The sequence below is a fragment of the Pantherophis guttatus genome, chromosome 1, assembly GCF_059756535.1.
Source record: "Pantherophis guttatus breed Tessera chromosome 1, ASM5975653v1, whole genome shotgun sequence".
Taxonomy (NCBI): domain Eukaryota; kingdom Metazoa; phylum Chordata; class Lepidosauria; order Squamata; family Colubridae; genus Pantherophis; species Pantherophis guttatus.
The window spans coordinates 259,893,919-259,912,426 of NC_142063.1; the positions used below are offsets into that span (position 1 = coordinate 259,893,919).

The window sequence follows — 18,508 nt, forward strand, 5'->3', positions numbered from 1 at the left end:
TCAAAAACAATGGTGTTTCCTGAGTGTATTGGATGCACACCTGTACCACTGTACATGGACCAAGTGCAGCTTCTAGATGGCCTTCAAGCACAGGTCATATAGTAAGCTGTAGTACTCCAAATAAGAATTGGCTTGGGTGTGAGTGAGTATGTAGAGGGCTTCCTGGTCCATCAATGGGCATAAGTAACTGGCATAGAAAATGGACTTGCATGAAGGTTCTTTTGGGCAGAGTTGCCACCTGCTCTTCCTGCTAAGACTTGCAGAGAAATTGTACATCAGTTCTATCTGGAAATACAACCACATTGAGAACTGAAGATGGAAGATTCCAAGAACCAGAGCATCCCAAAACTCTACTTGGTCTTGCTTCAGTTAAAATAAACCCTGTTCTTCACATTTGCCTCCTTCCACTAACAGTTTCCAGACACTTGAAAGGACCATTACTTGCTTGACCATTACTTGCTTGACCCAGGATAGAGAGGAAAGCTAAATATCATCAGCTGATGATATCAGAGTATGCCAATGAATAGCTTCACTCAGAGTTTTCATATAAATGTTAAGTAAGAACAAAGGAAGTGTAGCAAGTCTAGTACTAGATCTCTCCTATTACCAACATTGATTGGAATGAGTCTCAGAGGAAGAAGGAAAACCACTTCAACACTCTGCTCGGTCTAAGCCCTTAAATCTAGGAGGACACTATGGTATAAAAACGGTACAGAAAGCTGCTAAGACAAAAAGAAAAAGGAAAAAAAAGCCCCAGATGGATAATCTCCCCTTCCCTACATGGCTGAGGGCTTAGGTATCTTAAGAAATGCCTTTCCTCAATAGTTTCTGCTCATCCTACCCAGACAACTGTCATATGAGATTCCTGCCTACCGGGAGCCCAATGAGGGGCATTTTTTGTAGCAGCTTTCCTTTCATGGAACAGCTTGATATCTAAATTGCATATAGCCCCCTATTTTCATGGCTTTTATGAAGCAGGTGAAAAACGTAACTTTCCTGTACAGCTCTTGAGGATTACTTTTAACATAGCTACACCACTTTTAGAAATTTATAATTGCTAGCTTTGCATTTTTAATCACCATTTTAATTTCTTCTGATTTATATTTGCTTTGAATACGCAAATTCTGTAAGTTGCCTGGTTGGTTTCATGCAGTCAAATAAAATTCATTCATTCATTCATTCATAAATGAACCTCAATTCTGTTAGAAGTCGTTTATAAGCATAATCAATGCTATCGAATTACTGTACTCTGAACCTGACTGAAAAGGTCCAAGTAATCAGTTTCCTCCAGAATACTCTGAAGCTGCTAATTGGCTACCTTCTCAACAACCTTCCCTAAAAAAAGGAAGGTTGGAGACAAGACACAATTTATCCAGTACCAGTGGATCCTGGAATAATTTATTGAAAAAGTAGGTGGGCTCTGCATCTTTAAAAGCTGGAGAAAACATCCTTGATTTCAAAAATCCATTTACCACCACTAGATCTAGCTAGACATCATCTCCGAGGAGGCTTTAACCAACTGGAAAAAACATAGATTTAATACAACATGGCTACACTTACAGCCCCAATGTCTTAGGACCACAAGGATTGAATTCTTTCCAGATAACCATACTGGACTATTTCTTAATCAACTCCAAAGGATTTGCAAACTGGAAACTAGCTAAGAATGGATCTAAACAACTTCCTTTGAGAAATGCCTAGAACTCTTCGTACAAGGCCACAGCTGACAATCTGTAGTTGCAGTCAGAGTGGAAAAATGATAACATTTAATTACCTGAAGTAATCTTCCTGTGCTTGCTCAGGTTTACTCTTCATTTTCTTTCCGTGGCATTCTAGGTATCTCTTTTGCCACTTCATGGAATCCCTTTGAAAACTTGGGAACTCTCCAGGATCTAGGAACTGAGAGAGTTCTTATAGCAATGATCTGATTGATGGCTGTTAACCAGAGCCTCAGGAACCACCCCATTTCTCTCTGAAATTCAACAGCATATATCAGGTGCCTGAGAAATAACAAATTAATAGATCCTTCCTCATTGTGATAAGGAATGGTGGGAGGGAACTCCAAAGTCAATACAGAGTGATCTGAATATGATAAGATAGGGCTGTCAAACTCCCGGTCCATGGGCCAGATGTGTCACACATTGGCCACACCCACACCCGGTTTAGCAGAGTGGGAAAAAGTCCCAATATGTCATGTGATGCCGCCGTGACGTGAGTTTGACACCCCTGTGATAACAACTTTGTTGAATTATATATTTATATAATTTTGTACCTTCAAGTCAATTTTTTGATTTATGGATAAGTCCCTGCAGTTTTGTTGCAAGATTTTGGAAGTGGTTTGCCACTGCTCCTTCCTAGGGCTGAAAGATTGTGACCAGACCAAGGTCACCCAGATGGATTTTTGCTCAAGATGGGACTAAAATGCATAGTCTCGTGGTTTCCATTCTGGCACTTAACCATTACAAATTGACTATCTGGAAGATTGACTATTTGGAAGATAAACTTCCACAAAACTGTAGGAGTGGCAAGATATTCTATACTCGTATCAGTAGGTTTTGAACATATATATTCAAGAGCATTCCAATTAATATTGTACGATTGTTCTGTATTAGCACACAAACTCAGCTCTGATATGCTGCAATTAATGAGACTTTTATAATTAATTTTCATTGCTAATACATGTAAAATAATTATTATAAAATATTTCACTGAATCATAAGAGTTCAAATTAAGAGTTCACTGTGTCTCTTTGAGCAGAGTAAAGGTTTACTGAATAGTATTTTCTTTTGAGAGGTAAACCTCATATTTCAATTTCTATACTCTCAAAATTTCCACATCTTTTCTCTTCATCTCCCTATTTCCTGAAAAGCTACTTCATGTGGCCACTCTGATAATATATGTGCCATTACATATTTTTTACAGTCTGTGTTGTTATGAACTCCTAAATTAACGTTTAATTCAAATTGACTTTCAGAAATCATACTGAAGCGAGTAGCGTGCAAGAAATACTGCTAAAGTCAAACCAGACCTTTGGAACCTACCAAGCTGCCTTGATCTGATGACATAAGCATTTGATTAGCGCAAGTACAGTAAAGTTGTGAGAAAAAATCTAATCAGGTCACACTGTCAGAATATAATAGATGCATGAAAGACCAAGCTTCCTTTTGTGTGGTATTTTGACTATTTATTTATTTACTCAAATCAATGTATATAGCTGCCAATCTTATTGACCTTCATTCTCATCAGCCAACGTAGTATTAAAAGCCAAAATAAAAACAATTACTAATAATACAATAATGGTGCCCGAGCACAAACCCAACTTAGACCATAAGAAAAAACAATCACACTGATAAGTTCACCCAGTGGTGAAAGCCAATTTTTTTTACTACCAGTTCTGTGGGTGTGGCTTGGTGGGTGTGGCAGGGGAAGGATACTGCAAAATCCCCATTCCCACCCCACTCTGGGGCCAGCCAGAAGTGGTATTTGCCAGTTCTCCAAACTACTCAAAATTTCCGCTACCGGTTCTCCAGAACCTGTCAGAACCTGCTGGATTTCACCCCTGGGTTCACCCAACTTCCAAACCCCCTTCCCAAAGAGACACCCTGTCATTAAGGACTTACAAAATGTAAGGAGCTTGCAAATCTCATTCCATAGGGCAGTGGTCCCCAACCCCCGGTCCGCGGACCGGTGCCGGGCCGTGGAGTACCTGGCACCGGGCCGCGCAGTGGCCGGGGGACATGAACGCTGCAGCGCAAAGGCTCCTGGGCCGTGCGCAAAAGCTCCTGGGCTGTGCGCAATGGGCCGTGCGCAAAAGCTCCTGAGCTGTGCCCCCACCCCTGCGCGCGCTCAGCGGGCCGCGGCGATAAAAAGGTTGGGGACCACTGCGAATGAGATTGACAGGACAGGAGTATGGAATGACAGGAAAGGTCTCTCTGCTTCCATCAAATGGCACTGTTTAATAGTTGCAACCTGGAACATTTCCTTCTTGTTTAAATTTAGTGAGACAGGCAGAAACAATTAGAGAGAAATTCCACTTAAAACCTAATCCCACCCAATGAAGGGTTTTAGAGGTGATAAAGGAGGCCCTCCAGGAGCCTACTGGAAACAAATGTAGCTAAGAGGTTCCCATAACTGTTTGCATTATTGAGTTCTGGATTATCTGCAGCTTCTGAGTGATCTTCAAGGGCAGCCCCATGTATAGCACATTTCAGTAACTCACTTGGGAGATGGCAAAGGCATGAGTGACAATAAATATACTGATCCAGGAAAAGGCAAAATTAGTACACCAGATGGAGTGCTACAAAAACCATCCTGACTACGGTCAACATCTGTTCTTCAAACACAAGGCTTGAATCCAGGAAAATTCCCAAATTGTGCACCACTTCTGTCTGAGGGTCTACCTTGCCATCCCATCAAGAACTAAAGATGGAAAATCACCAGACTGGGCAACCCAAAGTCGCTTGGTCTTGGCTAGGGATGAACTAAAGTCATCCCACAGCTTCCAAGCACTCAGAAACAACCCCATCAGCATCACAAGGTAAGTTGGAATGGTATACTACTGTATACAAAATAAAAATTGCCACATTTGATATTTACAAGACTGCTTAAAGCAATCTTCAATAGTACAATTTATATAATAATTCCAACCTATGCTAACTAAAATCAAGGGTACTTTTGCACAACTTCAAGTGTTTTGAAACAGTCATATCCCATTACAGGTTGTTCTCAATTTACGACCACAATTGAGCCCAAATGTTCTATTGCTAAGCAAGACAGTTAAGTGAGTTTTGCCCCAGTTTATGACCTTTCTTGTCACAATGGTCATAAACATGAATCAGTTGCCAAGCAGTCTGAATTTTGATTACATGACCATGGGGATGTTGTAATGGTCGTTAAGCGTGAAAAACAATCATAAATCAACTTTTTTCAGTGACGTAACTTCAAACACTCACTAAATGAATTGTTGTCAATCAGAGACTACCTGTATTCATTATTCCAATAAAAACAATAACTTAAAAAATTATCAACTGCCATGCATATCATTACAAATAATAAAGATTTTTACAGACCCTGTCCAATTACAGGGGTAAAAAGTCCTCTCATTCTACCCCATACTGTGCACGATACAATAGGTTTCTTTATTTTATATATGAGTCAAGTGCACAATTATGCTGCCCATCTACCCCCCCAAATCAATGAAGTATATTCATTCCCACATCTTTCTCCCATTCCTACATTGGCTTAGTATGTGAACTCTCATTAAAGAAAAAACTAGCCCTTGCAAGAAAATCTAATGACAATATGACGATCAACAAAAGAGAACATAAATCTTAAATGAACAATACATTACTTACTTCTGCATAATATATTACATAATTACATTTGTTTTGCTAGATTTGTTGTTCCTTTCAAATTTTAAAAAAAGTCAGACACCAACCAAAAAATGTCTTTAAATATTTTATTTATTTACTGATCTCACAAGAAAATAACTTTGAGCAGCATACAATGCTCAGTTTCAAATACTGAAGCAACAAACTTCAAGGAAGTAGACTTAACATCTGGATAACACACTTGTGGTACTGCAGTTTCTAGCACATTTTGATTAAATGTCCTCTCCTTGGATTTCTACTTTTAGCCTTACATGCAAGCCAAATTGATTTCAATCCAACTTCATGTAAACCTGATAATTTAACTGAATACCCAGTAGAACAGTTATGAAAAAACCAAATAAGAACATTGTCGTGCCAGCATTTCTCCAGGGTCTATTCTACATGTTAAGTTCAAACCACAGAATTGTTGAAATATACAATTCATTTTAGTTTTTGAAATACTCTTGGAAACAAAATGAGTTACAAATTACTAAGGACAACTTGCTTTTTTTAGTCACATTCAATGTTACATAGGAAAGGATGTTTCACAAAGGATGGTATTGGCCTCTTTGTTATTTACTTCATAATTTTAAGAAGTTCAACTTGAGGTGTAGGCATTCCAAGAATAAGGGTCTTGCAATGAACAGCTTTGAGAAAGGAACTATTTAGAAATATGAATAGGTTAATTTCAACAATTGGCATAACTGGTCCTTATTCTAATATGAATAAGGTCCTACATATGTTTCTATATTGTATTCTGTAAATAAATTTTCCTGATGCTAATCTCTGGTACCGTTTCTTGGAACAAATCTCAAAGATCAGGGTTGAAAAGTAATTCATTGAATTTTACAAATAACTGAGCTTTATGCCTAGGGTTTCCTATCCAAGACTGATGTACTACCACATTGTTTGTCATCTGAATTCAGGAAGAGGAATCTTGATTTCATAATTGTTTTTCAAAAAAGAAATCATCATACATTTGCTTTATTCACATTATTCAGACCAGACATTCTTACCTGGGGTTATTTTGCAATCTCGGGTTTCTAGTCCAAAGGTTAGTCTGCATGACTGGGAAATTATTACAACTGCAATCACTTCTGAGTGTTCCAACAATATGACAGAGCTGCTTTGGAGCTCTTAAACCAATAAATCTTTTGGGCTCATAGACAGACCTTATAAAGCAATCATCAGTGGAAACATGGTAATATTACTCATAGATATCAAGTTTCTGGAGATGAATCAGTGCACAGGGCAATGTAAACTCCAGGTGTGGTCATGGATATTTATAATATATGCTGAATTTAAAATGTCCACATAGAATACACACATGGACTTCAAAAATTGACCACAGAAAGTGCCAAGTTTATCATTACCTGTACTGCATATATAGCATTAGCGAGTCATTAATGTTTACTTCAGAGGACTAAAAATAAAAAATCTTAATGCTGTGACTATTATGAATTTCCTGGTACAGAATATACAAGGGTTAGGGTTATTAGTTTAATATTAACTTAATATCAACCTTATATTTCAGAACTTATTTATTTATTAAATTGCTTTAATATTAATTACCAAACTTTTGTTTTACAAATTTACCCTCTAAATGACTCAGTTTTTTTAAAAAAAAGATTTGACCAAACATTTCTCTGGTTTTTCAGAATTCTAGATTTTCCATTTTAAAATTCACTTTACAATTTGGTATATGATTCTAGAAGATTGGCTGACTTAACACACTTGGATTTAAGAGGGGAGTTTAATAAATGCTTTTTTATTAAATTCTTTTTATTACTTTTACAAATTACATTGAAGACTTTGACTAATGTTAGGAGTGAGGTCCTGAAAATTCAGGCTGATTTACAGTAATCTCCTCTAGTCTAGTCTCTTTTTATCTTCTCTACCTCCTCCAATTATCTTTCAGTCTCATCTCTTTTAAACAGAGCTTCAAAGCAAGAGAAAATGCACCATGGAAAGAACTAACTGAATATAGGAGAAATTGAATAGCCGTTTACTTTTACTAGAAGATCTTTGGGTCTCTAGTGGGGTGCCACAGCAGGAAACAAAACAAATTCTGCATCCAAACAAGAACTCACAAGTAAATTTTCTAGTCAAGTGCCATAAAACAATAGATACATACCCATCCTCATTTTTCCCACGCTATGAAGTTTGAAGCTATCATGGAGTTATTTTACACAAGTGCTCTTTCAACATTTGTGACTGATTTTCTCAATGTTCAAAAAAGATTATGCCTTTTTCAGTAAAATATAAACTAAATAGCTGCACAGTTTCCAATACAGTCTATCATTTGCTATGGTTTTTGTACTTATGTATAAATTCTAATAGTACACTAGCTAACTCACTGGATTATTATAGGGGGCAGGGGTGAAATGCTTCCGGTTTGGACTGGATCGGGCAATCCAGTAGCGATTGTGGCAGGTGGTTCAGCAATGGCGGCGCAAGGCTCCACCCACTCGCATGGGTGTTGTTTTTTACATAATGTGTTTTTTTACCCTCTGTGCATGCGCAGGTTTGGGGCATACACAGAGGGTCTGTGCGCACATGTGACACGCGCAGGCGGCACGTGCACTTCTGAACCAGTAAGGAAGGTAAATAGATTTCACCTACTTACAACACTGGCCAAAAAGATAATTATTACTTTAACATGCTGTAAAACAAAGTCCTGATCATGTTTTTATAAGAGATGAGAAATGAGGCACGCAATTACTCACGAGTAGAAAATACTTTTGATTTGTAGGGAAAAAGTGAAACCGCCATTGGTAAGAAAGGAAGGTTGAGAAGTAGAGTAAAGATAAAGACATTTTCAGGTCAAACTCAACTCCTGGGGACATCAAGGATGTGTCTGTAAAGTTTTCAAAAAGGTGGATGAATCACCATTCCTACTGTCTAGAAACAATTCTAGCTAAAGCTAATAATTCTTCCTTGCCAGAATGCCACATAAGTACTGCACACATTTAGGAAGGGAATGAATCTCACATGAAGCTAAGCCAAAAGTTCCAATCAAATGATAAAGACATTTGTATAGCACATTGCCTGCGTAATACAAATCAGAATATTAAATATATAAATACATGCTCCTTAAGGTCCCAACTTCCAGAAACTGTTAAACCTCATCCACAGGTGAAGCAACAAAAAAAAAAAAAACCTTGCCATTTGCTTTACATACACCTGTTACACATATGTCTGTTATATGCACTGATTATGTCTCCAAAAATAACTGAAGAATCTATTTTTGCAATTAATGTTTCCCTGTCTTCTATCTTTAGACCCATTACATTTCAGTTCCCCTCCCCTCACGCAATGTCAGAGAAATCCTTTGTCATAACAAACTGCCACATTAAAAAGCACAGCAACCGAAAATCCTGTTTTCATAGGCTAGCTAGCTTCTTAGGGAAGAATGGTTTTGTAAGGATACAATAAAACAGCAGGTTACATTATCAAGAAACGCCCCAGAATCTGGAAGGTCAACAGAGACCCTTGTAGAGAAAATGAAAAGGAGTATGGGAACAATGAAAGCACAATCTTACAAAGCCTAATTAAAATGATGAGATCTGGATTAAATATAAAAACAACGATCACCATTTCTGTGTTGCGGTCTGTAGATCCAGTTCTCATCCTCTTCCACTTGGTCCCCATCACATATGGATGTGAGTTCACCATCACTGCGAAATAACCTTTTTGTTTGCTTGGACAGCGTAGAGAAGTTTATCCAGCTTACAGCACGTGAAAGGGATCCTGGATTAGATTTAAACCGCAGTGATTTTGAGGAGCTCTCCTGTTTCATTTTCTCTTTAAAAAATAATAATCCCCCAAATACAATATGCAACGATTAAGAACGCTCTTAAATCTTCTCCCGTTCCTTTTCCTTTACCACCAGGGTGGGCGTGTACCTGTTTTAAAATAAGTAACACACTTGTTCATTTTAAAACTCAGTCGAACAAAAAAAACCAAGTGGCTAATTCTGCTTTTTGCCCCCAGTACTTTCCAAGCTGCCAAACACGACACAATAGAGGCAAGCGAAACAGACTGACACGCTGAAAACAACCTCCAGGAAATCAGATTAGGAGAGTGTCGAAGTACAATCCTGAAAAATACACAGATTTTGGCTTTTCCCAGCTTTCATCCAAAGTCCATCTCCTCTCTCCAGTGTGCTTGTAATCCAGGCTCCCCTCCTATTACATAGAGGAACCAAGAGCTCCTTTGATCAGAAAGAAATGCATGCTGTTAGCAAGTTGCCAGGCGAGGAGGATATAAATTACAGCCGCTCTCTCTTTTCTCTGCGGAAAAGGCATTCTGATTCCCCCAAACCAGCCATGTAGCTTTCTGCCTACAACGAAAAGGCTCGGGGAAGGCTCTCCAGAACGATTCTCCTTAACAATAAGCTTGGCTATAGCTATCAATTAGGATTAGGGTGAAATATGATAGGCTTCCGCTCCTGAAGGCGCAGCCATAGAGACTCCTCCCTTCCACGGCAGAGACCTAACAACAGTTCAAACTTCTGAACAGGAAACAGAAGTGAAATAACACAATGGCATCTCAGTTGACTTATACAAGGAGAAATTTTTTTGAAAGGCTCAGTAACCGAATGACAATTCTTTTTTCTAACACCAGGCATGTAAAAGGTTGCTTGTTTTAATGCTACTTTTATTGATAGGGTGAACAGGAATTGTAAGTTTTTAATATACGACTCCAATTGTTAGTTAACAGTTAATATTAACAGTGTTGGAAGGGACCTTGGAGGTCATCTAGTCCAACCCCCTGCTCACGCAGGAGACCTGTACTAGGGATTCGAACCGCCGAACTGCAGACCTTTCTGATCGACAAGCTCAGTGTCTTAGCCACTGAGCCACCTAGTTCTGTTCTTACCATCAAAATTGTCACATAAATTATCTGGCTTAAAGTTCATGATCTCTTTTTAGCTATATGCTTCACTAAACTATACTTTAATCCATTTCAGGATTCATCATTAGATTAAGATTTTGCTAATAAAGCAACCAAACAAATGAACACCACACATTAGGGTCCACTGTTGGATATTACTTAGATTATGGGAGGAAAACAACAGTAAAAAGAGAGAAACGAGCCAATGTACAAAAGCAGAAACAAAAAACAGCAAAGTCCAATGCATTTTTAGTTTCTCTGCTTTTAAGGATCATGATGACAATAATTGCATGTTAAGACTTCAGATAATATAACTAATCCAAAAGGGCAGTTCTTGAAGAAATATTAAAAATGTAAGACACATTGTAAGACACATTGTAAAGGACACGATTGCCTGGGGGAGAAATGTTGGAACAACAATTCAGCTTGATACATGGCAAAATATATGGAACAAAACTATGAAACTGACCCTTTCTTCCCCGTTCAAAGAAAACTTTTATAAAATGATCTACCATTGGTACCTCCCCCCCGCCAGAATCGCTAAGATGTTCCCAGGATCTTCTGACAGATGTTGGAAATATGGGTCACCCAAGGATACTTTCTTCCATCAGTGGTGGATTTGTCCGTCAGCTAGACGCTATTGGGGGAAAATACAGCAGTGGCTGTTGGAAATAACAAGTGTGAGCTTCCCTCTTCACCCCGACCTCTACTTACTCAGAATAAGACCGGACTACATCAATAAGAAGGATTGGTATATATTTGTCCATGTCTCAACAGCGACGAGAATGGCATTTGCTCAACTGTGGAAAGATGCAGACATGCCCCCTGACCATCTGATAATAAACAAGATTCTTCGATGTGCTGAGATGGACAGGCTAACGTATATCTTAAAAGACAAGAAAGATTCAGTATATAATAGAAGTTGGGACAGATGTTTTGTTTGGCTCAAAAGGAGGTTAAACTTAGGAGAAGGGTGATAAGATCATCTAATTAGATTAACTAGATATTTACTAGGCTTTATAACTCTTTATAATTTTGATAAAAACAGACCAATTGTTTTGTAGTTAGTAAAAAGAACTTGATTGCATTGAAATGTTTGGCTAGGATGATATTAGTTAATATTAATTGGAGAGTGATCTTAACTCTCGGTTAGTCATGTTTGTTGTTTGGTTTTAGTCCTGTGTTTATGTGTTTCTATATTTTGCTTCCTATATTGCTTTTCAACCATTATTGTGTGTTAATTTTATTGTAAATATTTAATAAAGATTATTTTAAAAAAATGTAAGACACATTTCTAGGTCTACATACTTTGGGAGCACCTGAATCTATCTGCAGAAATCTTTGGAAACTCACTTGCACAGTATTATTTCCTGCCAACTTTTCTGATGTGATAAAGTTAGCAAAGTATGAAGAACAGAATGTGTCACAGATTATTGAATAAATGATGTACCCTAAACTATATTATTGCTTTAGCATGCAGAAACATATTTTCTTAAAGAAAAACTAGCTGAACAAGACTTTCAAAGCTTTCTCCCTGAAAAGTTAAGGTTACCTGACTCATAATGAAAAGATAAGGTACAACCCTCTGTCTGGGAATCAAACAGCTAAGTATTGTATCAGATTACCTATGAATCAAATGACTTTCAGATCCTTGAACAATGGATTAGCCAACTGTCTTTAGTAAATAATTGAATAGGTTGTATTTATACTGAATTAGCTTTGAAGAACAGCACATGCACCTCACCACATTTTCTCTTTCACGTGCCAATGCAAAAGAAAATATGCTGTATGACAAATATATACTTAATTGAACTATTAGTATAACTGCAGCCATACAATTCATACAACTACACTGACCACAGTATGTAATACTTCTGGAAGTGTGAATTATCTAGTAAAGTGCAGATTAAATGAATATGAAGGAAATAGGAAAATGGAAGTAACTTTCTAGTTAAATTTCAGAACCCATTGCAGACTGAAATGGAGCCTCCGGGGACCAGATCCAGGGGAGGCCCGCAGAGAGCCAAACAGAGGGCCAGATCCGACCCCTGGAGGCTCCATTTCAGCTGACAAGGTCCTGGACAAGGCCTCCGGATGGCCAAACAGGGCTTCTGAGGGTCAGATCTGCCCAGGGGTGAAATCCATAATTTTTCCCTACCAGTTCTGTGGGCGTGGCATGGTGGGTATGGCAGGGGAAGGACATTGCAAAATCTCCATTCCCACTCCACTCTGGGGCCAGCCAGAGGTGGTATTTGCCAGTTCTCTGAACTACTCAAAATTTCCGCTACCGGTTCTCCAGAACCTGTTAGAACCTGCTGGATTTCACCCCTGGATCCGCCCCTCAGAAGCTCCATTTCAGCTTGCAGGACAAATGTTGTAGACCCTCTGCGGTTGTTCATAAGGGCGAACAACTGCCGTGGTGTTGCAAGATTCATAGTTTTGGGCCTTATTCAGAAACGTTAGGGGATACTGATCGTATAACTTCGAACGTTCACTAAGGGAATGCTCATAACCTGGGGATTACCTATATGTTCAATTAATATTATGGTTGTTTCCCAGCTGGATATTGTAAAGTACAATATATTCATTCATGAAAATCAACTGAGAATTTTATACATAAGTATTGCAGTATATTTTATCATATTATGTCATTTTTCTGTAATAATCAATGGAGAAGTAAATTTTATTCTTATTTCTTATATTTATTCTGGAAATAAATTATATTTTCTATAGAAATGCTGGGAAGACAGATGCATCAAACTTTATTGCTTGGCTAGGAAAGTAAGATTGCACAACAGAGAAGGTGGGTAAATAACCAATTGCTGATCTCCACAGTCTATTATACTACTACTAAAATAAAATAATAATAAAGGAAACAATTGCAATAGTGGAAGCACATTCGTATTAGCTTTGGACAAAGCTGAGCAAAATGGCATTCTGGAAGGATGTCAATATGGAAGAAGCTAAAAAAGAGAATTTTTCAAAAGCTTGATTGACCCATTATTGAGAAACTCACTTATGACTGTCTTAGTACAAGGGTGTCGAATTCAAGGCCTGCGGGCCGGATCTGGCCTGCAATATGGTCGGATCCAGCCCATGGGGCCGTCCTTGAAAATGTAACAAGCTGGCCCGATCTACCCACGTCACTTCGGCCCAGTCTACCCAATGCGAAGAGGAAACATTGGGCCAGTGTGGCTTCAGCCAGGTCTATGCAATGCGAAGAGGAAACATGCCAGCAGTTTGAGGAGTGGCGTCAAGTTAGCCATACCCACCCAGCTGCCCACGCCCACCCAGTCAGCCATGCCCAGTGAGTGGCATCAAGCTGGCCATGCCCAACCAGTCGGCCACAGCCCCCCAGCCCCCCGAGGTCAACCACAGCCTTGATGCCGCCCTAAATGAAATTGAGTTTGACACCTCTGGCTTAGCATATGATCAGTTTTCACAGAAGTTTTTTTTAAAGCTGAAATACTAAAATACAAAAGAAAAAAAATCTACCCTGAATGGTAATAACACAATAAAAAACTGAATATAGTGGTAAACATAACAACTATTATGGTAGTTATAATAACATTCTGTGAGAAGAACTTGCTCTTGTAAAATATCTATAGATCTTTCCCATCTATAATGGGAAAGGTGGGAGTAAAGAGGAAAAAGAGGATGACCAGTAACAAGATAAATGGATTCAATTACAGTGGTGATGGATGCATCTTTGAAAGATCTGAAGGACCAATTGGAAATAGGTTGTCCTGCCAGAGTGAAAAAAAAAACATTTTTTTTTCCTTTGGGAAAAGCAGTCTTTAACTAAGAATTGAGAAATAATTGGGAATAACACAAAACAGAAAAGCTTGTTTTCTTTTCAGTATCTACCGTATTTTTCGGAGTATAAGACACACCTTTTTCCCCCCAAAAAAGAGGATGAAAATCCGAATGTAGCCCTGCCCAAACTCCCAAATGAGATTTCAGAGGCTGAAAGAAGCCTTTGAAAGATGCTTCAGAAAAAAAGCCTCAGAAAGGCTTTTATCTAAAATAATATGGCAAGCAACAAAAAAAAAGAATCAGTAAAGGTTCTAACCAAACTATGGTAACTAATCTGGAGAATGACATAATAACCAACAGATCAGAAGAGGTTAATCTATATACCAATAGCAAAGAAAGGAGATTGAACAGAGAACAGATAGTCCTTCAGAATAAAAGCCTCTGAAAGAAGCTTCAGAAAAAAAGCCTCCAAACAGAGCTTCAGAAAAAAAAACCTTTGGAGGCTTTCAGAGGCAGAAAAAAAAAAAGCAAGGCACAGAGAACCTGTTGCTAAAATTCACCACTGGGAACAGCTGATTGGGGGTATACCAGGAGGCAGATCCACCCACCAATCAGCTTTTTTCTTATTTTCTTCCCCAAAAACTAAGGTGTGTCTTATATTCCGGTACATCTTATACTCCGAAAAATACGGCAAATAAAAAGAAAGACAAAGTGGAGGCAAATTTACTAGCTTCCAATATCTAAAGTTTCTTGTTCTGAGTTGCCTGAAAATCTTTTTTTTCCCCACTAAAAAAACTGCATATTACAGTATGCAATAATAGTTTGTGCAAAATAGAAGAAAAAGAAAATTGAGAGACAATAGTAAAATAATATCTCATTTTTCTCACAGAAAGAAAATAATGATGAAAATTAGGAGAACCTTCTTTCTCTTCTCTTCAGACGTCAATCATTTTTCTGAGGTGAGACTTTGTCAGAAACAAGAAAACACTACATTTTGCCTGATAAAAGTATGCCTAAGAAATAGGTTAACATTTTAGAAAAAAAAAATCCAAAACAGTTAAAATACCACAAAAAGGTTTTTCCTTTTTATATTATACTTTGAAGGTTTGTTTACATCAAAACCTTGTAAAACGTGACAGTGAACAGCAAACCCACTTGGCATACTCATCAAGATGAAAAGGGCATGTTATCTAAAGATTAGCAAAATACTTTGCTTCCAGCTTTGAAGATTCCAAGACAGTAGAGGTCATCTCATCTCTAATTTCTGCTCAAATCTAATTTTGATAGGGAACTGAAGGCTTCCCACCATTCTTTCCTTGAAAAGTGACAGAAAAAGAAGTAAACAAAGTGAAGAAGTTTCTGTAGATAGTGACCTCATCTCAAAGCAGTGTCTGAAGGCCCACAATTCTTATCTTTTTTTTTTCTGAGAAATGCAAGGGAGAAGGAGGGTTTCTTTAGTTCAATGATTCCTGACTTCTTATCATATGAGATCACCAAGTCTTGCCAGATGTTGATCTTCTGGCATGCATTCTTGCAAGATTGGTGCCTGTGATATCTGGGAATTCACCATGATGGCCACAGGCGATCCTTGTTAGATCTAGATGAAATTAGTGAACTGCATAAAGAAAAAGGTAGGAAGCAGTGTTTTAAGCCATTACTTGGCAGAATAGTTATAACCCTCTCTGTCAATTGCTCTTTGAAATTTTTTTTTCTTGGTTAGGGGAAAACTTCCTTTGCTTGTGGGTAGAAGTTATTGCCTTCAGTCAACTAGTTAAGGAAGTGAAGCTGCAACCTAAATTTTGAGTTTAACAGAATAAAGAGAGCCACCAATGGCAGAAGGACATATATATCTGACTACTCTATGCCTTTGGAACTGTCCTCATCAAAATTAAGCAAGCTTAATTGTTGCCGTCAAACAACACAGCTATGAACAGCCATATGTAATTTGTTTTGAGTTTTGTGTAGGATACTTTTGGCCCTGCTAACCAGAAAACATTCTCATAAGTAAATTAAAACAAACCATGCAGACATTTTCTAGTTAGTTGTGTCTGGAGGAACCCTGCAGAAAAATCAGTAGGCTGGAAAGAAATTGCTGTTAGCTGTTTCCCATTAAATCACTCAGCCATTAAATTAATAAGCAATTCCTATGGCTTACTATGTCATTCAAATGTTGTAATAGTCTGTAAATATTGAATTCTTAACCAACATTACCAATGTTCAAACACTGTTTTATGAAAAATAATGTAGAGATAACTAGAAATTTAAGAGTTCATGTCAAAGTTCATAGCCTAGCAAAATCTTGTTCTTCAAGTATGTTCACTTCTATAATTAAACTGTGCTATCCAACTATATTTTAGTGATTAACTATAATAACTGTCCTATCCAAGTATTTTTTAACTTCTATTTATTCTCTGTAAAATCGCATAGTTTTTCCATTCAATTTTTGAGAGTATGAACAATTATTTCCTTTGTTATTTATTACAAATTTCTATTAATGGACTATAGCTGCATACAGGAATAAGAAGAAAGACTTTCCTTCTTTTTCCACTGATTCAATCCACAAAGGAAGATAAGAATGCAAATGGAATAAAACAGATATTATCAAGTCAGAGTGCTAATATCTTAGCTACATGCTTGTATTAAAAGCATAATTATAAATTCTTTAAAACTATGCTAGTGTCAGAAGTGACATTCATTTTTCTAATGTAGAGAACCCTACAGTACAAAACATAAAATATATCCACAAGATGGCAGTGTGAAATAATGAATACTTCAAGTGTAAACTAAAGTTTAGATGTAAACTAAAGCAACTTTAAAAATGTGAGCAGTAAATAAGACCATAAGCATAATAACAGTGGAGAATATAGAAAGGATGTTCCAAAACTGTATTGTACATCACTGATCTGGAAGGAATGCTTTAGTTAAAACCGAGTTTTTGTCAAAACACTGTCCATTATTCTTTCTTTTGTTTTCCTTAGATTGTCTCCTTAATCTAATGCTGCCTTTTTCTGATGACTTCTTCTAGAAAGACCATATATTAATCAATTTTCTTCCAGACTGGTGTTGGTACAGATTGTTAAAGAGAATGGGATGGGACAAAGTACAAGGGAACACATAGAAGGTAAAATGTTAGCTCTAGGAACATACAGTAGGTAGGAGGGTTTTTTGTTCTAATAACCCTTTTTAAAAGAGCATTTCTTTTAAAAGAAATGAGTAAATTCTGTCTTCACTCACATCCATTGCTTAAAAATTAGCACTGCATTTTTCTAAAACCTTCTTGAAGATAGAATTGCACCCAGGGCTGAAACAATCCTGCAGGTTGAAATGGGAATTTGTAAAACTGAATTTGAATTTGAATTTATGTTTCTCTGTTCTTGTGTTTATAAAGTCACCAGAAACAAATGACACTGCAGGCAAGGAATCTCTTCAAAAAATTTTTTCATTTGCTCAAGTTTTTAATTTCTCTCTTTTTGTCTTTGAAGCTCAGTTCACAATATGAATACATAATCTGGTCTATCAATATCAATAAAAAATCATCTGTCATGTGTGAACATGTATTCTCATATCCCACATTTGTACAGACAATTAGGGCTACTAAACATTTTTTCAAAAAGAATCCTCCATTCATTGTTAGCTTTTTAATAGATTTTGTCTTGAATACAGGAAAACATTTATTCAACACAAGCCATAGGAGTTATCAATGAACAAGCTTAATTGTTGCCTCCAAAAAGCACAGCAATGAAACACAGCAAAGGCATTTTTCCCCCAATTGTGAATAGAGTAGTTTTGACTGTTAACCAATTGTGAACCCACAGTTGTATCTACTGGGCAATTGAATTTTTCTAGCCCACATATGGCCATAACATCCACCATCTGCAAAGTGGGATCTAAGGTTGTAATAATAAATATTTGCCATTCTCACTGCTTTACTAATAAAGTGTCTGCAATATTTGTCTCCACTGCTAAATAAAATAGTTGAGTTTTGGCCAAGAAACCTGTATTTGGCACCCTCGGCAATTTAACTCCCCCATCCCACCATACCTGATTAGGCTGTAAATGCAGAAGCAAGTCTGGCTGATGGAATTGAATGGAATAACCAGGATTAAGGAGGCATTTGTAGAAGAGAATCAACAAGCAGTCAGTGTCTGTCCCGTATTTCTGTAATTTTAGTAGAGGTATATTTGGAAGCCTGTATTTGTAGTAATAATATGGAATTGTATATTACTTTTCTAAAAAAAAATATTTCCTGCCAGTGACCTCGTCCTCAACAAGAAGTTGATTCCAAACCACCTCAACATAGCCTACTAATTTACATTTGATCTGATCCCTCTTGGGGATTTTTTTTTCATTCCAGTATAGATTTTTTTCCAGTAATATTTCAAAAAGAAAGAGCCACATTGAAAATTCTGATGAGTTAGTACATTATCTCCCCATGTGTTTTTCAAGCTTGGGTACAGATGAGGTTGTGGCTTCACAGAAAAGTAATC

At 37.4% G+C, this 18,508-nt stretch overlaps 1 protein-coding gene across 5 annotated transcripts in view; it reads right to left on the reverse strand.

The window, feature by feature from the left end:
* Positions 1–18,508, reverse strand: part of NHSL1 (NHS like 1) — a 146,826-nt gene that overhangs the window by 90,146 nt on the left and 38,172 nt on the right. The window contains exon 1 of one of the 5 annotated variants that reach the window (XM_034418900.3): positions 8,964–9,854. The exons of 3 other annotated variants lie outside the window; for them this stretch is intronic. In XM_034418900.3, the coding sequence (XP_034274791.2) occupies positions 8,964–9,168 (205 nt within the window). In that variant the 5' untranslated portion in view covers positions 9,169–9,854. Of the gene's footprint in view, positions 1–8,963; positions 9,855–18,508 lie in introns of those variants that run through there. One more of the 5 variants, XM_034418902.3, reaches the window with a different exon arrangement.